Source organism: Sapajus apella, unplaced genomic scaffold (assembly GCF_009761245.1).
Source record: "Sapajus apella isolate SASKATOON/1434 unplaced genomic scaffold, GSC_monkey_1.0 scaffold55, whole genome shotgun sequence".
Lineage (NCBI taxonomy): Eukaryota > Metazoa > Chordata > Mammalia > Primates > Cebidae > Sapajus > Sapajus apella.
In genome coordinates, this window is record NW_022436995.1 from 13,876,779 (window position 1) to 13,901,695 (window position 24,917).

The following is a 24,917-nucleotide window of genomic DNA, read 5'->3' on the forward strand; positions in this document are numbered from 1 at the left end:
GGAGAAATTTTATTACTTTCTAGACCACTAATTTTCTTTTTTCTTTCTTTTTTTTTTTTTTTTTTTTTTTGAGTTCAGTATGCTTTTCTGTCTATATTGTTAAGAAACCTTACCTTAGGACTATATTAAATTTATAGAAAAATTATGAAGGTAATACAGAGAATTCTCATATATCCTACACCATTCCCCCATATTTAAAATCTTAATTTGATAAATTTGTCACAAATAACCAACATTGATACATTTTTTACGTACAGAAGTTCATACTTTATTTAGATGATCTTAGCTTTTATCTTTTTTCTGTCCGAGGAGCCTGTCTAGGATGCCATATTACGTTTAGTCGTCATGTTTCATTAGATTCCTCTTGGGGGTGACGGTTTTTCAGACTTTTCCTTGTTTTTGGTTAACTTACCAGTTTTGAGGAGCACTGGTGAGGTACTTTGAATATTGCCCAATTAGAATTTGCCTGATATTTTCTTATGATTACACTGGGTTTTTGAGAGGAAGGCCACAGAGATAAAATACTATTCTCATCACATCACATTGAGAGCACATACCATCAACATGACTTATCACTGATGTCATCCTGTAATCACATAGCTAAGGTAGTGTTTATCAGACTTCTCCACCATAAAGTTACTCTTTTTTTTTTACCCTTTCCACACTCTATACTTTGGAAAAAAGTCGTTATACACAGTCTACACTTAAGGATTGGAGAGTTATGCTCTACCTCTTTGTGGGCTATTTGCATAGACTATATTTGGAATTCCCCTACACAGAATTGTTCATCCTTCCCCATTTACTTTATTTATTCAATCATTTGCTAATATTTTCTTAAGGATTTTTACATCTATGTTCATGAGATAGATTGGTCTGAGTTTTCTGGTAATGTCTTTTTTTTTTTTTTTTTTTTTGAGACGGAGTTTCACTCCTGTTACCCAGGCTGGAGTGCAATGGTGCGATCTCGGCTCACCGCAACCTCCGCCTCCTGGGTTCAGGCAATTCTCCTGCCTCAGCCTCCCGAGTAGCTGGGATTACAGGCATGCGCCTCCATGCCCAGCTAATTTTTTGTATTTTTAGTAGAGACGGGGTTTCACCATGTTGACCAGGATGGTCTCTATCTCTTGACCTCGTGATCCACCCGCCTCGGCCTCCCAAAGTGCTGGGATTACAGGCTTGAGCCACCACGCCCGGCCTCTGGTAATGTCTTTATCTGGTTTTGGTATTAGGATAATGCTGGCTTTCTGGGTATGTTTGTGTTGCTATAACAAAATACCTTAGATTGGATGATTTATAAAGGACAGAAATTTATTTCTCACAGTTCTGGAGGCTGGGAGTCCAAGATCAGCGTGCCAGCAGGCTTAGTGTCTGGTAAGAGCCTGTTTACCACACTCTGTAAGAGTCTGGTAAGTCCTTGTTTTCCGAGATGGTGCCTTATTGCCCCACCCGATATTGGGGAGGAAAACTGTGTCTTCCATGGCGAAAGTGGGACCCATCAACCTCAAACCCTTTTATAGGGGTGCTAATCTGATTTATGAGCCAGAGCATGACTTAATCACCTCCCAAAGGCCACACATCTTAATACTGCCCCTCTGAGGATTAAGTTTCAGCATGCATTTTGGAGGAGAGACACTGTCATTCAGACCATAGCACTGGCTTTATAGTGTGAGTTAGGAAATGTTCTCTCCCTTTCTGTTTTCTTAAAAAGATTGTAGAGCGATGGTATTATTTGTCCTTTTAGGATTTGGTATAATTCACCAATGAAGCTATCTAAGCCTAGTGTGTTCTTTTTTTGAAGATCTTTAATTATTAAGTTTGTTTAATAGACATAGGGCTATGTAGGTTATCTTTCTCCTCGTATGAATTTTTGTAATTTGTGTCTTTTAAGAAATTGGTTGGCCAGGAGCAGTCACTCACCCCTATAATTACAGCACTTTGGGAGGCCGAGGTGGGCAGATCGCCTGAGCTTAGGAGTTCGAGACCAGCCTGGGCAGCATGCCAAACCCCTGTCTATACCAAAAATAAAAATATTAGCCAGTCATGGTGGCATGTATCTGTGGTCCCAGCTACTAAGGAGGCTGAGATGGATCACCTGAGCCTGGGAGGCAGAGATTGCAGTGAACCAAGATTACACCATTGCACTCTAGCCTCAGTGACAGAGAGCCCCATCTCAAAAAAAAAAAAAAAAGGGAAAAAAGAAATTGGTCACTTTCATCTCATGGACAAGTGGGCATAGAGTTGTTTATAGTATTCCCTCATCTTTTTTGGTTTTGTTTGAGACCAGCTCTCACTCTTGTCACCCAGGCTGGAGTGCAGTGTCATGATCAGGGCTCACTGTAGCCTTAACTTCATGGGCTCAGGTGATCCTCCCACCTCAGCCCCTCAAGTAGCTGGGACCACAGGTGTGTGCCACCATGCCCAGCTAATTTTTGTATTTTTGGTAGAGTCAGTTTTGCCATATTGATGAGGCTGGTCTTGAACTCCTGGGCTCAAGCGATCTGCCAGCCTTGGCCTCGCAAAGTTTTGGGTTTATAGGCATGAGCCACCAGGCCTGGCCTTCCCTTGTCCTTTCAGTGCTCATGAAGTGAGTAGTGTTGGCCCCTCTTTCATATCTGATATTAGTAATTTGTGGCTTCTCTTTCTTTTTCCCTTGGTGCCTGGCAACAGGTTTATCAGTCTCTTGATCTTTATAAATAACTAACATTTAGTTCCATTTTATTTTTTCTATTTTTCTGTTTTCAATTTTATTTCTACTCTTAATTTTTATTATTCCTCTTCTTCTACATGCTTTAAGCTTAATTTTCTCTTCTTTCTCTGGTTTCCTAAGGTATAATGTGAGATTACAGATTTTAAATGTGTTCTCTTTTCTAATCTATGCTTTGATGTTATAAATTTCCCACTAAACACAGCATTCCACAAATTTTGATACATTGTGCTTTCATTTATTTTCATTAAGTTCAAAATATTTTCTGATTTTATATCTAGTTCCCTCTTAGGCCCATGAGTTAGATATATATTTATTTCTGAATATTTGGAGTTTTCCCGCTATATTTTTATTACATATTTCTAATTTAATTCTAGTGTCTGAAAACATACTTTGTATGATTTCTGTTCATTTAGATTTGTTAAAGTATATTTTACGTCCCAGATTTTGTCTATCTTGGTGAATTTCCATGCGAGCCTAAGAACAATATGTTTTGTCATTGTTAGATGGAATATTCTATAAATGTCTATTAGATCAGTTGATATAGATGACTGTTCAGATCATCTGTATACTTTGTCTAGTATTAACATAGCTAATTAATATATCAATATAATAATGTAAAAAAGGTATTCCATCTTTCTTTTGATTAATGATAGCAAGCTGTATCATTCTCTATCCCTTTAAGTTTTTTTTTTTTTTTGTAACTTTTAGTCATGTGGCTTTTTAATGAAAGGGTATTTATAATCACTAATACGTGAAGATCTTCAAAAAATTAAATAATATTCTTTTTTTTTTTTTTTGAGACAGTTTTGCCCTTGTTGCCCAGGCTGGATTGCAATGGTGCGATCTTGGCTCATGGCAACCTCCGCCTCCTGGGTTCATGCAATTCTCCTGTCTCAGCCTCCTGAATGGCTGGAATTAAAGGCCTGTACCACTACGCCTGGCTAATTTTTTGTATTTTTAGTAGGGATGGGGTTTCGCCATGTTGGTCAGGCTGGTCTCAAACTCTTGACCTCAGGTCATTTGCCCACCTTGGCCTCTCAGAGTGCTGGGATTGCAGGTGTGAGCCACTGCACCCGGCCGGAAGTCATTGTTTTAAATCTGTAATAAAGAGCTGTTTTAAATTCAGCTGAGCCTCCTTGAATGGGGCATAAGAAGAGCATCTGTTACCTGCTTTTGATTAATTGCCCCTTTGTCCCTTTACGAGTTACCTTAACCAGAATTGCCCATGCTCATAGTTCTTTTGTTCTAGCTATTTTTGTTTTCTACCTCCTCCTCTCTGACTTTCTTCTTCTGCTAATATTCTTCCCCATTTTAAAAAAGCATGGTAAAATGTACATAGCCTAAAATTAGCTGTTTTAACCATTGTGTGTATTTCATTGGCATTAAGTGCCTTCATTCTGCTGTGCAGCCATCACCGCATCCACCTCCAGAACTCTCTTTATCTTTCTGTGACTGGCTTATTTTACTACCATAATATCATCAAGGTACATCCTTATTGTAGCATATGTTGGAATTTCCTTCCTAATTCTGAATAATATTTTGTTACATCTATATACCACATTTTGATTATCTGTTCATCCATCATTAGACACTTGGATTGCTTCCACATTTCAAATATTCTGAATAATGCTGCAGTGAACATGGCTACAGATTTATCTGTGCAAATATCTCTTTGAGACCTTGCTTTCAATTCTCCTTTATTATTTCTCTTGTTGAGTTTTATGCCTCTTTCATTGTGTTAATTCTAGATTGTTCAGCTTTCCATACATATTTGCTTTTGATTATCCCTATTTAGGTTGTTGATGGGTTGCTGACCTATCACAAGTTTATTCATAAAAGTTTGTCACAAGCACTCTTTTTGGGGGAGGAGGTTTAAGGTTTTGTCCCAAGAATAAAACGAGGATAACATGTGGCCCAATAGGAGCAGAAGAAGAAACGTCTCTGGCTTAGACTATCCAAGGATAGTTTTTTTGTTTGTTTATTACCCATGTATTTTCCCATGTCCTTTACTCTGTGGAATGTGTCAGGTCTTGCTTATCTGCTCATTTGAAAACTGTTTTTTCCTCTGCCAGATTTGGCTGTAGATTTTCTCTATTCTAATTATTATTATTATTATTTTTTTAACTAAACAATTTTCTATTGTTTAAGAATTCTTCGACATTTTAATTTTAAGAATGGCATTTTTTTTTCTGTGTGTGTGTGTGTGTGTGTGTGTGTGTGTGTGTGTGTGTGTGTAAAGAGACAGGGTCTCACTTTGTTTCCCGGGCTAGAGTGTAGTGAAGTGATCATAGATCATTGCAGCCTTGAACTCTTGGGCTGAAGCAACAATCCTCGCATCTCAGTTTCCTGAGTAGGTGGGACTACAGATGGACACCACCACACCCAATGACATCCTTTGTTATGCAAGTAGTTGTTTCTGTAATTTTCAGAGATTTTGGTTGGAAAGGAAGGTAGACAAGTATGGCTCAATCCAGCTTAATCCAATCACATTCACTTTCAATTAATGAATAGATTTGTTACTATTAATAATGGTAAGTTAATATTAATTAAGCATTTACTTTATGCCAGGAAACATGATAAATCCTTCAAATACGTTTTCTTTTAATCATTCCATCAACAGAGTAAAGTAGATGTTGTTACTATTTATATATACATTTAAGAAAATGGAAACTTAAAAACGTTAAATAATCTACACAGGACCACACAGCTAATATACCTGTTGGAGCTAGGATATGAACCCAGATTCTATCCCAGCAATTAACCTCAATTCCTCACTCACCTTAAACTTCATCCCTCAAATTGATTTGCTCGTAAGATACCTCCCTTCTACCAGGCCAAATCCTGCATGCCTCAAGGCCCAGCTTTAAATGCCACCTCAACAGCAGTGTTCTGGGCAATACTCCAGTAGAAAGAAAACTCAAAAGCTAGAAAATTTAATTTTACATTTTTTAATCTCTTTTCTAGCACTTTCTACATTTTACATAATAAAGTCATTTGATGCATAGTTTCATCCCTACTATACAACAAGATCACTAAGAAAAGGATTTGTGTCTTTTCTCAATGTCCTTTGTGTCATTTATCTTTACAATTCCCAGCATTGTTCAGCATGTACCATTTAATAAGTATTATTAATAAGTAATTATAAGTATATTTATTTAGTTTAACTTCTGTCTTTAATTTATAAATGCATCCTTGTTGGCTCATTATAAATATTTGCATGGGTTTTATTTAAATATGATTAAGGGATCTTCAGCATATTTGTTTTAAACCTACCTTTGGGATTAATATTTATGAATATCTTGGAAATGGCAAATAGTTTTAGAACTAATTAGAGGCTTCTCATTATACTTACATCAATAAAGATATCTGAATATGTATGAAAATTTCAAGGAGATTCAGGATATTTGGGAACCGTTTGCATACTAACTAAACATTTTGATTTTTCCTCCTAGAAGTTAAATAATATGGATTATAACATGGAAGGTGATTCCCAAATTAAAAGTAGGCATCAAATAAATCATTGCTTTTGTCACATAAACCTTGAAGGAAAATAGCATTATCTGTCAAGTCTTAAAATTCCTGTCAGAATTTTACAAAGCAATTGATTATAAGGTATCTTTCTTTTAAAAAGTACGTATCAAAGAAGTTTGTGCCATTTCAAGTAAGTAACATGTCAAACATGGAGTCCCTGAGATTTATTAGCAAGACTATTTTGTTCTGTTTCAGAAAAGTACAGAATTTTGGAATCAAAAATTTTACCTGTACAGTGGCTATCTTTACAGTAATCTTTACCATTTTCTAGTGATAGGGTATTCTTTCTCACAAGACATCCCATTCTACTGTTTAGTAGAACTTTATTTTTTTAAAACTGTTCCTTATTTTAAACTAAAATCTGAATGTTTTCCAAAGCTTCTTTCTACTTAGAAGTTACAGATTTTATAAAAATCTTAAGATTGGCTGGGTGTGTTGACTCACGCCTATAATCCCAGCACTTTGGGAGGCGGAGGCAGGTGGATCACTTGAGCCAGGAGTTTGAGACCAGCCTGGGCAATATGGTGAAATGCTGTCTCTGCAAAAAAACACAAAAATAAGGTGGACATTGTGGCACATGTCTGTAGTCCCAGCTGCTCTCAAGAGGCTGAGGTGGGAGGATCACTCGAGCCCAGGAAGTCGAGGCTGCAGTGAGCTGTGATCATAGCACGGCACTCTATCCTGGGCAAAAGAGTGAGACCCTGTCTTTAAGGGGAAAAAAAAAAAAAAAAAAAAAGAAAGAAAGAAAAAACACACCTTAAGATTTTCATGCTAACTCTCACAACAGCAGTTGTCAAGCATAATGGGATAGGGCATAGGGAGTGGGGATGTAGCTGTTTCTCTGAGTCTCCTGAGAGCAGATGTTTATAAACTAGATTGTGACAGGATAAGTGGATGCTAATTCTGAATCATCACCAATGTGGAGTATTATTCCTCCACTTTAGTTTTCTTTTATTCATTATCATTCTATTTTAAATTTGGAAAAAGTGATAAATTTCATTAGTTTGGGAAGGAAAGAGTAAATATGTCTTTTCTCATGCTTCTCACTTATGAACTTCATGAAATATGACTTGTCTGTTGAGAGACACCATTGGGAGCAACCTGTGTACAGCCTGAACTCAGTGTAACTGCCACGTATTTTTCAGTAGCTCTTTTACATGACAGATTACTCTCAGGAGCAAATAATATGCAGCTCTTCTCACATTTTGTTAGTGTTTTTAATAAAGTGCTATGATTAATAGCCTAGTATAATTGTTGTTTCCCATTGAGTGTAAATGTTTCATTTTAATGTCTTTGATCTGAACGAACAGTTGTTTTATTGGACTCTTGTTATTTTTCTGTGCTTCTCAAGGTTTTTTTTATTGCTTGCTTTGAGCTTTTTGCAATGGGGGAAACGAACTCTATCGGAATCATGGAGTAAGACTCAGTAGAGAAATTGAGGGTGAATATTGAGATATGTGAACAGTCATACATACTTTTTTATGATAATTTCAGTATAGTAGAAGCACGCATTACCAATTTTGATTGACTCTCCAGTAAGAATTACAAAAGTAGCTTGGCTGGGCGAGGTAGATCATCTGAGGTCAAGAGTTCAAGACCAGCCTGGCCGACATGGTGACATTTTCACTATTTTTGTCTCAATTTTTTAAAAATACAAAAATTAGCAGGGCATGGTGGTGGGTGCCTGTAATCCCAGCTACTGGGGAGGCGGAGGCAGGAGAATCACTTAAACTCAGGAGGCAGAGGTTGCAGTGAGCTGAGATCATGCTTTTGCATTCCAGCCTGGGTGAGAAGAGCAAAACTCCATCTCAAACAAACAAAAAAAAAGTAGCTTATATCTGATCTACTGATATTGTGATGACATTGCCATGTAGATGCTATGTGGAGTGCCATGTGCTTTAATAAGTCTTTTTGTTCTTGTTTGCAAATCAGAGCTAAAGTATAAGACAAGACGAGGTGGACGCAAAAGGACTATTGAAAAGTTGAGAAATTGTGAACTGAGTTTTTACAAGAATATGGTGTCCACTTACAAGAGGACACCATTTTGTTATTTTTGCTCTTGAAGTGGTGATACCTTTTAGCCTTGTCATTTCTACATTTACTTCCAGGAGCCTGGCTGTGATTAGAAGTGTTTCCTGTAGCCATAGAACAATTTTCCTTTTGTTCAAGAATCCAGAAGGCAAGTTGGCCTCATTGACACCAACCATCAAGGACTTCATTAGCCCTAACCAGGAGCCAACTAAATTGTCAAATTGGAAATAAAGAACTTTATATAAATTTAAAGCCACTGATAAGAAATCTTGAAGGCTTATCTTGTGAAACTGAGTGTTGAATGCATAACTTTTATTCAAAAAAGCAAATAACTTGGGTGGAACTTTTAAAAATTAGAACAAAATAATTTATGATTTATTTGGAGGTTTAATAGCTTGTTTTATGTAGCCTTGAATATGTAGCATAGCATATGCATTTATATTTACTTACATACTCACAAACATTCTGGTCTTTTTGGTTAATAAGAATATTACTTTTACTGGCTCTCAGATTGTTTCAGAGGAATTAGAGCTGTGTAGTTTTGTATAGTCAAGTCTTTATTTTCATGTAAACTAAGTAAGTTCTGTTTAGAAAGTCAGCCCCAGAAGGTTTATTTATACACCATATAAGCTTATGTTTTAAGATTCTCCATATCCCCAAAATTAACATGTTTTGTTTTTAAGTGTTCTGTTAGTTTTTATTTGGTCATTGGAGAAACATTTATTTAATGTATAGTAATATTATTTTCTGCAAATAAAATGAAGTAATAATATAAAAATACATAAACATTTTTTACAATGACCAGAGCTTAGAAATACTTTAAATACAGCATTTTTTTTTTTTTTTTTGAGACGGAGTTTCTCTCTTGTTACCCAGGCTGGAGTGCAATGGCGCGATCTTGGCTCACCGCAACCTCCGCCTCCTGGGTTCAGGCAATTCTCCTGCCTCAGCCTCCTGAGTAGCTGGGCACGTGCCACCATGCCCAGCTAATTGTTTGTATTTTTAGTAGAGACGGGGTTTCACCATGTTGACCAGGATAGTCTCCATCTCTTGACCTCGTGATCCACCCGCCTCGGCCTCCCAAAGTGCCGGGATTACAGGCTTGAGCCACCGCACCCGAACTTAAATACAGCATTTTTAAAATTACAGTGGTACTTCTTTGAAAGAGGTTGTCTGATAATTATTGTAATATTATAAAAGCACTTGGATGTTACTTCTGGCCATGAGAGAGTGGCTAGTACTGGACTAGCACTCTTGGCAAAATATATGAAATACACGTTTTTTAGACATTTGAAAACATGCAGAACCATGATCTGTAAGACTAAGGAAAGCAAATGGGATGAGCTCTATGACTGCCCCTCAGCTTTCTGCCTGGAGCCACTTCTCTGCAACATAGGATGCCCCGTTTGTGAACAGGCAGAAGGGAGCAGACAGCTCAGCAGTCTCAGTGAGACGGGGATCAGAGTTTAGGTCTGGAAAAGTAGGTGGAATTTCTGCAGCAGGCTACGGGAGAGAAGAGAAATATGCAGAGAAGAAGCTCAAGAAAGCTGTATAGGGTTCTCCTTGAGTCTTTTGGGTCTCACATTGCATTTAGTCTCCTTCAGTTGGCAATAGTTCTCCAGTCTTTCCTTGTCTGCCATACCCTTGACGCTTTTGAAAAGTATTGGTCGGGTATTTTGTACAGTGTTCTCAGTATGGATTTATCTGATACTTTTTCCTGATTACATTGAGATTATAGATTTTTTTTTGGAGGAATACCACAGAAGTGATGTACCCTTTTCAATACATTCATATCAGGGGTCCATGATATCAGCATGTCCTGTTATTTGGTAATGTTAACATAGATCATGTGGTTAAGGTGGTTTTTGCCAGTCTTATTCTCCCTGCAGTCATCTCTTGAGCCCAGAGCCTCTCTGATTTAGTTTCTCCTGAGTGTAAATCTCCTATTGCCAAGGGTGAGGGATTTGGAGGTTTAAAGCTCTTCTTACAGGAACTTTCAAATAATTCCTCCATCCCCCATATCATCTTTTCTTCCTGAAGTGTTGCTGGTTCCTGAAGGTCAGTGGGCTTGAGTCTCATCTGTCTGTCCCTTTGGAGGTACTTAGATTGACTTTTTTCTGTTAAATAATTTACTTTTCTTCTACCCACCTTTTTCTTTCATGTATTATAGGTTGGGATTACAACCCAAAATATCTCTCAGTTTTATCAAAAATGGAGTTTGTGTTCCTATTTCTTGTCTTATTTGTTGTTCGGGAGTATTTATAAAGTGATGGACCCAGAAATGTATTTGGGCTTCCATCCTAAAAGTGAAGCCAAAAATAGCTTTTTCAGAAGACAGATCTGGCATCATTTCTCAAGCTTTCAAATACAAACTTTTGACTCAGCATTTCCACTTCTAGCTATTTTTCTTATAGAAATATTTACACATGGACACAAAGATAACATGCATACGAAAGTTTATGGAAGCATTGCTTTTAGTAGCAAAAAAATTAAGTAATGGAAACAGCCGGAAAGAAAGGAACAATAAGGAAATGATTAAATAAATTGTGGTTTGTGTATATATGTGTGTGTGTGTGTGTGTGTGCGTGTGCGCGCGCACATATATATATATATTACGGAATGCTTTTCAGCAGTTAGTAATAATGAGATTTGCCTTTATGTACTGATGCGGGGACCTCCTAGAGACATTACATCATACAGCACTTTGTAAAGCAGCATGTTTGGTATCATTTCATTCCCATATTTATGTGTATATATTAGTGTGTCATTGAAATGAAAAATATTTTAAAGAATGTGCACCAAACTATTAATAGTAGTGTTTTGGAGGTGATGAAAAGGGGAAGCTTAATCTTTGTATGTACTTCTTAAACTTTGTATACTTCTGTACCATATGTATTATTTTTATAACAAACATACTCCATTTTGATCTTTCAATAAAAAGATGAAACAGACTACCTGCAGCAGTAGTTAAGCAACCACTGCAAGTTTTCAGGAATAATGGGCTCTCTCTCTCTTTTTTTTTTTTTTTTTTTTGGTTGAATTTGAATGGCATTCCTGCATTGGTCTTTTATTGGATTTCTCTGCAGCATTTATTTATTTTCATTTTTCCATAAGTGATTAGGGTATAGGTGGTATATGGTTACATAAGTACTTTAGTGGTGATCTGTGAGATTTTGGCACATTCATCACCTGAACAGTATTTGTAGTCTTTTGTCCCTTGTCCCCTCACACACCATTCTCCCCAAGTCCCCAAAGTCCGTCGTATCATTCTCATGCCTTTGCATCCTCATAGCTTAGCTCCCACATATCAGTAAGAACGTCTGATATTTGGTTTTACATTCCTGAGTTACTTCACTTAGAATAGTAGTCTCCAGTCTCATCCATGTCACTGCAAATGCTGTTAATGCATTCCTTTTTATGGATGAGTAGTATTCCATTGTACGAATATACCACAGTTTCTTTATCCACTTTGGATTGGTTCCACAATTTTACAGTTGCAAATTGTGCTGCTGTAAACGAGCACGTGCAAGTATCTTGTTCCTTGGCTTACTTTCCTCAGGGCAGATACCCAGTAGTGGGATTGCTGGATCAAATGGTAGTTCTACTTTTAATTCTTCAAGGAATCTCCATAGTGTTTTCCGTAGCGGTTTACTAGCTTACATACCCACCAGCAGTGTAGAAGTGTTCCCTGTTCACCACATCCATGCCAACATATACTATTCTTTAATTTTTTTGTTGTGGCCATTCTTGTAGGATTAAGGTGGTAGCTCATTGGGGTTTTGATTTGCATTTCCCTGATCATTTGTGATGTTTATCATGTTTGTTGGCCGTTTGTATATCTTCTTTTGAGAAGTGTCTATTCATATCCCTAGCCCACTTTTTGAGGGGATCATTTGTTTTTTTCTTACTGATGTGTTTGAGTTCATTGTAAGTTCTGGATATTAATTCTTTGTCAGATATATAGATTGTGAAGATTTTCTTTCACTCTGTGGGTTGTCTGTTTACTCTGCTGACTGTTCCTTTTGCTATAGAAGCTTTTTAGTTTAATTAAGTCCCAACTATTTATCTGTGTTTTTTTTGCATTTGGGTTCTGGGTCATAAAATCCTTGCCTAAGCCAATGTCTAGAAGGGTTTTTGCAATGTTATCTTCTAGAATTTTTTTATAGTTTCAGGCCTTAGATGTAAGTCCTTAATCCATCTTGAGTTGATTTGCATGTAAGGTGAGAGATGAAGATCCGGTTTCATTCCCCTACGTGTGGCTAGCCAGTTACCCCAGCACCATTTGTTGAAAAGGTTGTCCTTTCCCCACTTGATGTTTTTGTTTGCTTTGTCAAAGATCAATTGACTGTATTTGGGTTTATTTCTAGGTTCTCTATTCCTAAATGGGCTTTGTAAGGGTTCTTAGCTTTGGTGGTTTAATGCTCTGTTTCTGTGCTGGTTGGCCTCCTGCCGGGAGGTTGTGCTTTCCGGAGAGCGTCAGCTGTGGTAGTATAGAGAGGAGCCAGAGGTGGGCAGGGCCCTAGAACTTCCAAGATTATATGCCCTTTGTCTTAAGCTACCCGGGTAAGTAGGAAAGGATCATCAGGTGGGGGTGGGGCTAGGCATGTCTGAGCTCAGACTCTCCTTGGGCAGGTCTTGCTGCAGCTGCTGTGGGTGTTGGAGGTGAGGTTCCCAGGTCAATGGAGTTGTGTACCTGGGAGGATTATGGCTGCCTCCGCTGAGTCATGCAGGTTGTCAGGCAAGTGGTGGAAATCTGGCAGTCATAGGCCTCACCCACAGAAACTAAAGGGCTGGTTTCACTCCCACTGTGCCCCTCCTAGCAGCCCCAAGTCTGTTTCAGGCAGTGGGCAAGCCGGGCTTGAGAACTTGCCCCAAAGGCTGCCTGCCTCACGGCTGTGAAAAAAAAGGGCTTCATTCTTCCCCAGCCTGTGGAGTCTGCACACTGGATTCAGGCCCTCTCCTAAGTTCTGGCCAGGACGCTTCTCCCCAGCTTCAAATTGTTACAAAGTTTGGCTGGAGATTTCCTTCTCCTTGTGTGGCATTTTTCCCACGCTCCTTTGGATGCCCTCTCAGAGGATTCCTGTGGTGCCAGGCAGGAATGGCCTGCTTGGGGACCTACTAAGCTCCCAGGGCATTTCCCGCTGCTTCCTCTACCCTGTATTTTGCTTAGCTGTCTAAATTGACTCAGCTCTAGGTAAGATTGGAAACTTCTGCAAACAGCCTTCAGTTTCTCCAGTGGGGGTGTGTGTTCGGAAGAGGAGAATCTCCCTTTTCCACTTCCACAGTTGGGGCACTTGGTGCACTCGCAGTATTTGGGGTGTCTCGCAGGTCCTGCAGGAGCAATCTGCTTCCTTCAAAGAGGGTTTGTGGGTCTTCTCGGGATTGCTGGTTTGTTCTTGCAGTCAGTTTGGAGCTTAAATTCACAATACCAGCCTCCGCATGCTACTCTGTTCATCTAAGTAGGAGCTGTAACCTAAGGCTGCCCACCATCTGCCATGATGATCCAAAGAATGCCTGGATGGACTCTTTTAAGGGACTCTCTGCTAGACAGTATCTCCAGAAGCATTTCATTCAGGGATGGGTCTCCAGACTGGGTTACTATTTGGGGAAATAGGGATTTCATGATCTAATAAGAATGAGAAATGCTAGGTTAACAAACACAACAGGTGCTGGGAGTCTTTAACATAGTAATATGTGTGGCAAATCTCTATAGTCTCCCGAGTTTGATTGTTATTCTCTTTTTTGTTTTATAGAATATGTGTTAACATTTCTCAAAAGTAATATTCTGTGGAACTGTACTTTTGTTCACACTGTTACTGTGTTTAGAGTAATAAGCACCACGTAAATCAGACTCCGTTCTAAATAATGAATTCTGAGTAATGTTAGAGTGAACATTCCTGGGAAGTACCAATTTAGTAGACTCCTAATGAAGGTCTGGAGAGAAAGAATATTTTCCATGATACTTGCTTGCCTTTCAAATGAGCTTGGAAATTTTGAAAGAGATTTCAAAACTAATCTATTTTCAAAAAAAGGTTATGAAAAAGGAACAAAATTTGTATTCCAAAAAGAAAATGTAAATGTACCTACTTACAGCTCTAGCTGGTGTGAGTGGGTGTCAAATTAGGGTAATTGGGAATCTGCTTAACCAAGGGTACGACACACCTAGTGCAGAATTTAATGAACTCCACCTTCAGAAAACTTCAAGTACGTGAATGTATTGGTTAAACTAATAATTATAAACTGTTGCAGGTGACACTTTTATCAGTCACAGATCTAATGTATTAAAACTGGAGCCATCAACCATGGTGTAGCTAGATTTCGAAAGTTAATTCTTAGAAATATTAGGAGTAGCTCTGATGACTTACTCCATTTATAGCCAGATCAGGCCGGGCGCAGTGGCTCACACCTGTAATCCCAGCACTTTGGGAGGCCAAGGCAGACAGATTACTTGAAGTCAGGGTTCAGCACCAGCCTGGCCAACATGATGAAACTCCATCTCTACTGAAAATACAAAAATTAGCTGGGCATGGTGGTGCATGCCTATAATCCCAGCTACTCGGGAGGCTGAGGCAGGAGAAGCGCTTGAACCCAGGAGGCAGAGGTTGCCGTGATCCGAGATGATGCACTCCAGCTTGGGCAGGCGCTCCAGCCTGGGCAGCAGCAGAACAAGACTCCGTCTCAAAAACAAATAAAGCTGAATCAAGAGAAACATCATCATTCTTTAGGACCTTCCACAGAACACTTCAGCTCCTTCTACTTACAAGCCTATGGAGGCCCTTGGATTTCAGTGACTGGGCCACTGTGAAGCTGCTGCCAAGCATTTGAGCAGCAGGTCAGAGCAGACAGCAATTTTGTTCACATTTGAAAGTGTAATACCTTTTCCCAAATAGATTTCCTGGTTGCCTTTAGCTTGATTCAGATTTACATGGTGTTTATTGCCCTAAGCGTAGTGGCAGTATGAACAAAGGTACAAAAGCTATAAAGTTCCTTCTTGTTGAGTAACCAGGCAAATCCAGAGCACATCGGGTTTAGGAAATAAACCTGGAAAGCTAGGATGAGACCAGTCTGGAGGACTTTGAACTCTGTGTTGTGATGTTTAGACTTATTCTGCAGGCTGTTTGGTATACTTATAATGGATGAACTTTATGGTATGTAAATCATACTTCAGTAAAGCTGTTAAAGAAAGACTGGATAGTGTGAACTATTAAACATACTTTTTTCCTAGTGTAAAACAGCAATCGTTACACAGTCCTAGGACATTTCTGTTGCTAAAAACACCTGAGCTTAAAATCAGGCTATCTGAAGTCTTCATCAAATTAAAATGTCCAGAAATTACTCAGAGATGTTTATAAATGCCGACCAGTCATCAAGGGCTGAAAGCAAACATGAAATATATAGATCTCTAGGCCACAAGTAGTAAAAATCTTTGTTTTAGAGTCATTGGTTTCTTTCCCTTCTGCCACCGGAGTAGTTATCTCACTGTGCTCTTAATTTACATTTCCCTAATGACTAATGATGTCATTTTCATGTGCTTATTAGCCATTTCAGGTGTTTATTCTTTGTTTTCTTTAATGAAATGACTATTCAAAGCTTTTGCCTTTTTTTTTCCTTTGGTTGTTTTCTTATTGAGTTGTAAGAGTTCATTATCTATTTTGGGTACAAGTTTTTAATCAGATACATAATTTGGAAATAATTTCCTGTCAGTCTGTTGCTCGCCTTTTCATTTACTTAGTTACGGGTTTTCTTTTAAGTGCAGAAGTCTTTGTTTTTAATAGAATCCAATTTATCAGGGTATACTTTCTTTTATGTCTTGTGCATTTGGTGTGATATCTAGGAATTCTTTACTAACTTAAGACATGAAGTCTTGTAGAAGTGTAGTTCTTACATTAAGATGAGATATTTTGTTAATTTTTATATACGACGTGAGTTTGTTACTTTGCATGTGGATATATTGCTGTCTCAGTACCGGATGTTGAAAAGACTGTTCTTCCCACACTGAACTTTATTGACACCTTGGCCAAAAAATCAGTTGACCACAAATGGAAAGGTTTATTTCTGGACTCTGAATTATCTCATTGATCAATGTGCCTGTTCATATATCTTGATTACTATAGCTTTACAGTAAATTTTGGAATTAGGTAATGTAAGTCCCCCAACACTTTTTTGTTCTTTTTTATAGTTGTTTTGGCGTTCTAGGTCTTTTGCATTTCTTCTAGCATATTAATAGTTGCCTTATTAACAGCTTTGAGTTGTTCAATTCATGAACATGGAATATCTATTTATTTAGACCTTCTTTAATTTCTCTCAGCAATGTGTTACAGTTTTTTCCATGTAGAAATCTTACACTTCTTTTAAGTTTATTCCTGAGTATCTTAAAATTTGTTCCTAAATATTTTTGTTAAATGTATTCCTAAGTATCTTAATTTTGATGCTATTGTGAGTGGAATTTGCAAATGGAATTGATTTCTTAATTTCATTTTTTGATTGTTCCTAAAATACAGAAACGCAGTTGGTTTTCATATCCTCTGACCTCGCTAACCTTATTTATTAGTTTTAGTCCTTTTTGCAGTAGACTCATGAGGATTTTCTGCATAGATAATTACGTCATTAACAAATGAAAATACTGTTACTTCTTTCTTTCCCATCAGTATTTTCTTTTTTTCTTTTTCTTGCCTTTTGCACAGGCTAGGACTTCTAGTACTAAGAAATGAGAACTAATATCCTTCTAATCCCAGGGAAAAAGCATTTCATCTTTCATCATTACATACAGTGCTCACTATAGGCTTTTCAAGTTGAGGAATTTTACTTCTGTTCCTCGTTTGTTGACGGTTTGTATCATGAAATGGTGTTTCATTTTGTCAAATGCCCTTACTGTGTCTAGTGAGATCACTAGTGGTTTTTCTTTTTTCTCTTAATGTGTTGTGTTGAATTGATTTTGGAACGTTAACCTGTCTTGAATCCCTATGATAAATTCTACTTGGTCATGGCGTATAACTTTTGTAATGTGTTATCAAATATGGCTTGCTAACATTTTGGTAAGGATTTTCGTACTGTGATCACGATGACAAGGGATACTGGTCTGTTGCTTTCTTTTCATGTGTTATCTTTTTCAGGCTTTGTTAACAGAGTAATACTGAACTCAGAGGAATGAATTGGGAAATGGTTCTCCTTCTCTATTTCCTGGAAACGTTTGTGAAAGATTAGTATTATTTCTCTTCTCAAATATTTGATAACATTCAGCGGTAAAGCTATTTGGGCTTAGAATTTTCTTTGTGTAGGAAGATTTTTATTTACTAATTCAGTTTCTCCGTTATAGGTCTGTTCAGACTTTGTGTTTCTTCTTGATAGGTTTGGCAATTTATGCTCTAAGAATTTAGAAGAATTTATGTTCTTCTAACAATTTAGAAGAACATAAATTTAGAGATGGGGTCTTGCTATGTTGCCCAGGCTGGTCTTAAATTTCTGGGCTCAAGTGATCCACCCAAAGTGCTGGGATTATAGGCATGAGCCACCATGCCTGGCCTATTAAAAATATTTTAAAATTTTTCTTATGATTTCTTCTTTGACCCATGGATTATTTAAGAGCATGTTTAATTTTCAAATATTTGGTGTTTTCTCAGAGTTTTTTTTTTTTTAATTCTGTCAGTTTCTGCTTTCATAAGCTACTGTGGATTCTGACTTTTCCTCCCATCCCCTAGCTTTTTTTGTTTTGTTTGTTGTTCTTGTTTTTGTTCTTGTTTTGTTTAATAACTTGGCCTGTACAAAATCTGTGCTGTCTGTCTCTCCCAGAGTATGCAACTACAGATGTTTCTGTTTAGTGTTTAGTTTTGATTAATTTTTTATTTTTGTTTTCTAAAAGTATCTGTTTAGATTGTGTTTTCTAGGGGTAACCCTTGTATCTGTAGAGATTAGTATTGAACCAAAGATCGGTCAGAAGTTAGGCTCAAATACCTCAAGCCAGTAAGCCTACCACTTTGAGCTGATGGGTCTGGTTTGGGGAGTGCATTCAAAATCTGATGATTTTTTAGTTTGCCCAGGTTTTGCTTTCTACCAGGCTCTCTCAGTTGTCTTGGGAACACACACACACAGGTTTCAACTACCATAGGTTATGTGAGTGGCTTGGGTCTGCTGCAATCCCTGGGGCGCATACGCATGGCCTTCCATCAACCTAGGATAAGTGCAGAGGTTATCAAGCCTTCCTACCACTTTCTCACCTCATGGAATACCTTGTTCCATGGCTAGTCTACCATCCATTGCTTGCCACAATAGGATACAACTTCAGGGTAGCAGAGCACTGGCCCTTCCTGTTCACTTGCCACTAGGATTGCTCCTTTAATTGACAGTGCTCCATATCAAATGAGCTCCTCTGGCAACAGCAGCAAAGCCACTGGTTTATAGGACCTGCTCTAGCCTGGTTGAACAATCACTCCGGCAGAGCTGGGTGGGGGATGACTCAGACAGTGTTTGTGTGTGACATCTGGTAATTTTCATGAACAGATGCTTCTCAGCTTGTCTTTGGTCGGTTTCCAGTTTTTGACAGTTTTGTTCGGCTTTATAGTTGCTCTGGGGGAAGAGGATTTGTCAGTCTCCTCAAACCATCATGCCGAAAGTCTAAAGTCCAGTCTACATCATCTTGCCATTGATGCTGGTATAATTTAACTGTCTGATTCTCTGCGATCACATAGTTGCCTTCTCTTATCTACTCAGCTAGGAAATGGAACAGCAGCAACACAATCAACCTGGAGCAAGTTGATACAGAACACTGGGGCTATAGTGGGCATGGATTTTTCCCATGGTTAACTGGGAATTATTTACAATGATCAGGCATTATTTATACTTTTATTCCCTGTATAACTAATACAACATATTTGCTTTACAAATGGTATATCATTTTATATATATAAATGTTATTTATATATACTTTGTATCAACCAAAGAGATTAAAATACTGCCTTTTGTAGTGAGATTCTAGCAACATTTGGTCTTCATTGCACTCATGTTCTCCCTGAATTTTCTTCCATTTGCTAATTCAATAAATATGTACTTGGTTATCTAAAGTATACAGGGGCATGCTGAATGATTCCAAGATGAAGCTGATACATATTTTGTCCTAAAGGAGCTTATAGATTAGTGGAAGTAATATAATGTAAACATGAAAAATGAAATAGGAAGCGCTGGGTGACGTTGAAGAGTTACAGATCTGTGCTATGGAAGTTCAGTAGGGTAATTGAGTTTTCCCTATCGGAGTGATTCTGTTATCACTCATTACTCCCATCACCTCGTTGTCCCTGCTTGCATTCCCTCCCCAGCGGCTTTCCTACTGAAATCCTTATGTTGTTACTCACTCAAGCTAATCACTATCAATAACATGTACATAGAGCTTCCACATGCACTTTTCTTGTTTGCTATTTGTCTGGTTTATATCAGCTTTGAATGTAGGTGTGGTGGATTATTCCTAATTTACAGATAAGGAAACTGACATCAGAGTGTCTTGCCCAACCTCGTATATTAGAAGTGAGAGTCAAGTTTTGAACATAGGTGTCTGTACCTGAAACCCTGGGCCCTTTCCGGTATGCTCTGCTGCCTCTCACACAGCAAACTTTCCTCTCTAGCCGGTAGATAGTTGGGAAGAATTAAGTTTGATCAGAATTAGAAGCAGCTTAGTGTGTTTCTAGGCGGACACACAAATGAGGCGGCAAAGCAAGAGTGTTCAGGCCACTTTTTGAACCATTTCTCAATTAGGCTTTTTAATGACTTTTAATTTCACAATAATCAGAGATCCCTACTTTCATTTGGATCTCGTGTATTCCATAGGTGTTGAAGTGTTGCTTTAGACAACAGCGTATTCAAAACCAAATTCATCATCTCCCTTCTCAATCTGTCTTTTAACCTTTCCTTTCTCTATTAATGACACCTCCAGCTCTCCTGTCTCCTAAGCCAGTAACTTGGAAGTCTGTGACCCCTTCCTAACCTTTATCTTAGCATCTAATCCTATCAGTTCCTGTGCCTACCCCGTAGGGTTATTGTGTGGGTAAACTGACAAAACATATGAAGAAAAACTCTGAAAGCTGTGAATGAGAGGTGTTTATCTCCTCTAAGGCAGTGCATCTGTTGATGTGTACAGTACTACAAGGCCTCAGCAACCATTCAAAGTTAACTTTTTGTGGCATTGACACTTGCTTTAGTGAAGCATGTACTTAACATCTGGACTAAAACTGCATAATCTTACATTCTTATAGCAATCTACACTCTTAAAAGCACTACCAAAGGAGGAGGGAAAGAAAGGAAGAATGAGAGAGAACAAGATTCTCTTGTGTGATTTGCACGAGAACTGGAAGTCAAGTTTTCAGACCCCAACTGGCTATATCCAGAGGTCTTTTAAACTAAAAACCAGTCTATTTTATTAATACCAGTCCACCCCTCTTTCTCTGTAACCCATGGCAAGTGAGTTAGCAGTTTCTCAGTCTCTACGTATAAGTTAGAGATAATGATTGTACCTATTTTACAGAGCTGTTGTAAGGATTGAATTATCTATTTAGAGAGCCAGTGGGCCATATATAAGATGTTCAGTAAGTGGTAGCTATTGGATAACTCTTTCTCCCTCTCCACCTATCTAGAGACTTTAGGTTGGTCCCCCTTTGCTATTTCCCTGAGATAGATAATTTATTTCATCTGGCATATTTATTTAGACTGCATCACATTAGACTCTCTCGCAGTTCCACAGACATTTCCAAGAGGTTGTTGCCCTATCACTTCATTGAAAACTAGGTTCACAATTTTAGGCCTGGCACGGTGGCTCACGCCTGGAATCCCAGCACTTTGGGAGGCCGAGGCGGGTGGATCACAAGGTCAAGAGATCGAGACCATCCTGGCCAACGTGGCGAAACCCTGTCTACTAAAAAAGTTAGCTGGACGTGGTGATGCGAGCGTGTAGTCCCAGCTACTCGGGAGGCTGAGGTGGGAGAATCGCTTGAATCTGGGAGGCAGGAGTTGCAGTGAGCCAAGATCATGTCATTGTACTCCAGCCTGGGTGACAGAGCAAGACTCTGTCTTAAAAAAAAAAAAAAAAAAAAAAACTAGATTCCAGTTTTCATGTTTTCCTCTCTACTTCTCTCCTACTGATGTCCCTGCTAAGGTTCGGACATGACTCTGATGAACTCTTTCAGTTAAATATTGCGAGATTAAACTTGTCCTTTCTAACTCCAAAATGAAAGAGATTTTAGGTTCAATGTTAGGAATAATTTTCTGCAGTCAGGACTGTCCATCTGGCTGCCTTGGAAGTCATGAAGTCACCCATAGCTACAGCTGTACAAAAGTGGTTTTTGACTAGCAAAGCTTGGGTTCCCGCTGCTTCCTCTCTGCCATCCAGTCCCTGAGGCCTGCAGGCTATTCAGTATACATCGCAGCGAGGAGTGTAACAAACAGATTCGCTACCTGACTTGCATTTTTTTGGCTTTGGAATTTTTGGTTCAGGATTTTATGCCGTCATAGTTTTAAATGAATTGACAGAACAGCAAAGTATAACTTAAAGTGAAGAAATTTGTCAACCTTCCCCACGGGATTACCAAATACAGAGGACAGGGTTTAATATTAGACCAACGTTGAAGATGAGGCTCTCAAGTCTCCTGCAAAGGAGCTCTGCAGTGAATTCATGATAGCCATGGGCCTCTTGAGTGTAACTAGGGTCATCCATACTATTCCATATGTTAAAGTAGAAAAAAGTAGTGAAGTCTTGTCATTTGCAAGACTTTTATGCAAAGTTTGACAGATGTTGCATGCTGCTTTCAGGATTGAGAAAATTACATGGGCACTGCTGTGCCTTCGGTGGGATGTTTTATTCTCAGCTGTCACCGTCCCTGTCCCTTGCCCATAACCATAATAGTGGCCAGAAAGTCTGCTTGCTCTACAGTGATGTGTTTTGAATAGTGCCCATTAGTTTTCAGTAGTAACCCTGGCCTGCATGTTAGCCTTCAGTTTAATGGCCTTTTTTATGTTCATTCATTTTATTTTATTTCCCATCGTGGTTTTGTTTATTTCTTTTTTGTTTTTTGTTTTTTCTGTTCTCTTTTTTAAAACCGTCGTGGTTTGCCCTTCATATTCCCCAATGTTTGCACATGACAAGATGTTGCCATCCCAACATTACCTCCCACTTCACTGACCAGTGCCACTACTGACCATCTAGCACCAGCCACAACGGGACCACTGCCTTCAGCTCCTCGGGATGTCGTGGCCTCCCTAGTCTCTACCCGCTTCATCAAATTGACGTGGCGAACACCTGCATCAGATCCTCACGGAGACAACCTTACCTACTCTGTGTTCTACACCAAGGAAGGGATTGCTAGGTAAGTGCCTGTGTGTCTGCAGCCAGTTGGCTGCCTCTTGGTCCACGGCAACCCCATCATGTTCACCCTGGTTCTTGGTGTCTGTACCAATTTTTAGTCCAGAAAATATGATCACTGAGATGCATCTTCCCTAATTTTAGGTCATTAAATAAACTCCCAAACGGACTAAAGTCCTGGTAGTCTGTCCTTTTCTGGGATGATTTAGGGAGAGAGTAGATACAGCTATTGTGGTGGAAGGTATTTAAATGTAACTAGGACTGCCCTTTTTTTTCCATAAGATTCAGTCCGTATACATTCTAGAGATTAAGGTAGACTTAATTTGTTAAAGTAATCTTAAATGAATATTTGCCACACCCTTATGTGGTGTGGGCTGCGGCGCTCCAGGGGTTCTCCTTGATGAAACGAGTAGTTAGTGATGACTTTTCCTAAAATAGCATTTTCATTACATTCCTCTTCATCTCCACCCCCTCAGGAGCTCACATTGCTCATAGGAAAAGATCCATAATGTCCAGGCTGCTTTACCTCACAGACTGCCTTCACTCTATCTGTCCAACTTGATTCTCCTTTTGCCCCAGTGTAACTGACTTTCTAGTGAAACCAGTGTAATCACTATAGCCTTTTTTTCCGGTGTGTTCTCTTCAGTCACTTCCCCTTGCCCCTTTCTCAGCTAAAGGTAAATTCAATTAATCCTTCTTGGCCCAGGTTAAGCCCCATGAAGCTCTCAAAGAGCTTTCCCCACCTTTTCAGCACAGAGAGTGTTTCCCTTGAACGTGTGTTTGTGTCCCTAATATTGGCACTTGATTATGGTAATATGTGATCTTTTACTTCCTTCAGCTGTTATTCTTCAGTTAGGCTATGTGTATTTGTGCTCTTTTCCCAACCAGATTATAACTCTTTGGAAGGAAACATGCCACGTGCTACCTGTTCACACGTTGCTGAGTAAATCACTGTGCTCTTCCAACCAAAACAAGAAAGCTAAGATACCTGTTTTAGTAGGAGTCCTAACACATCAGCTAAAGCTTGTATTTCTGCTAGCATGCTTATAGATGATGTATAATCGTAGTTACTACCAGACTGGCAAGTTCAACAATTGCACGACCCTTTCTTTAATACTCTCAAGAAGTCTGAGTGACATAAGTTTTGACCAATAGACGGAGTTACCTGAATGTTATACTGTATGTTTTAAGTTTTATAAGGGTAGGAAAGCATAGGTCTATATATATAAAAATGGTAAGACATTCCTACCAAACAGCAGGTTTCAATAGCACCGTTAAAATACCAGTAGACTTTAAAATCTCATTACAGATCTCATAAGCTTTCACAGAAGAAAGCAAGCATCTAGTAATTCTGCATAATAAGCTTTATTCCTACAATAGGTTTTTTGCTCTTATTGTGCCTTCTTCCAGAAACGCATTTTTCTCACATTAATTACACCTGGTTTCTTATCTGTCATCCTTAGATGACATCTCCTCAGGCCATCCCTGAATACCAACCCAAACTTAGCCCCTCGGTGGCTGTCACACAGTGGTGTATTGGAGCCAGCTTGTTCCCAAGCTAATTGTTAAATGCTCGGGAAATTTTGCAAACCTAGTGACATGACTTGGCAGCTTGAAATTCGGCATGGTGGGAGTATTTACAGTGACAAATGCTACAAACCAGAGCCAATTGTTAAACATTCACCAGAACACCACTGCTAGCACATCACCCTGTTTTTTGGTATGTGTGTGGTGTTTTTCTGTTTGTTTGCTTTTGTTTTATTTTTTGTTTTATTATTTTTTTTAGAGCACTTATTACCCTCTCAAATTTTCTCTTTTATTAGCTTATTTATTTTGTCTGTCTTGTTCAATAGAGTGTCTCCAGCACCTGGAACAGAGCCTGGCATTTAGTAGCACTCAGTAAATATCAAGTGAATACATTAATTTCAGTCAGTGGAGAAATAATAGATAATTCAAGTAATTATGTTGAGATTGACTATCCATTAGTGGGAAAAATAAGTTATATCTCTGTCTTAATTATAGATGGATTAAGAGAGGAATATTTTTAAAACCTATAAATATATTAGAAGAAAATATAGAAATTATTTTTATCATTTGGGGAATGGGAAAGGGCTTTTATAGGGAGATTGCAAATCCAGAAGCCATAACAGGAAAGAGTAACAAAGTTAAAAATTATAAGTAAAAGATATCCCAAGAGACAAATAATACAAGCAGATGATTCATAGTAGGGGAAAGCCTATTAGAGTTTAAAAAAAAAAGGTTTTCACCTTTGCTGGCAGTCTTGGAAATAAAATGATGAGTTAGCTTTGT

General features: G+C 38.5%; 1 protein-coding gene across 10 annotated transcripts in view; it reads left to right on the top strand.

Annotated features, from left to right (window-relative positions):
- Nucleotides 1-24,917, top strand: part of NEO1 (neogenin 1) — a 249,702-nt gene that overhangs the window by 156,880 nt on the left and 67,905 nt on the right. For 7 of the 10 annotated variants that reach the window (XM_032244754.1, XM_032244762.1, XM_032244761.1 and 4 more), the window contains exon 8: nucleotides 22,392-22,611. In XM_032244754.1, the coding sequence (XP_032100645.1) occupies nucleotides 22,392-22,611 (220 nt within the window). The remainder of the gene's footprint in view (nucleotides 1-22,391; nucleotides 22,612-24,917) is intronic. The other 3 variants (XM_032244757.1, XM_032244763.1, XM_032244759.1) reach the window with 1 other exon arrangement.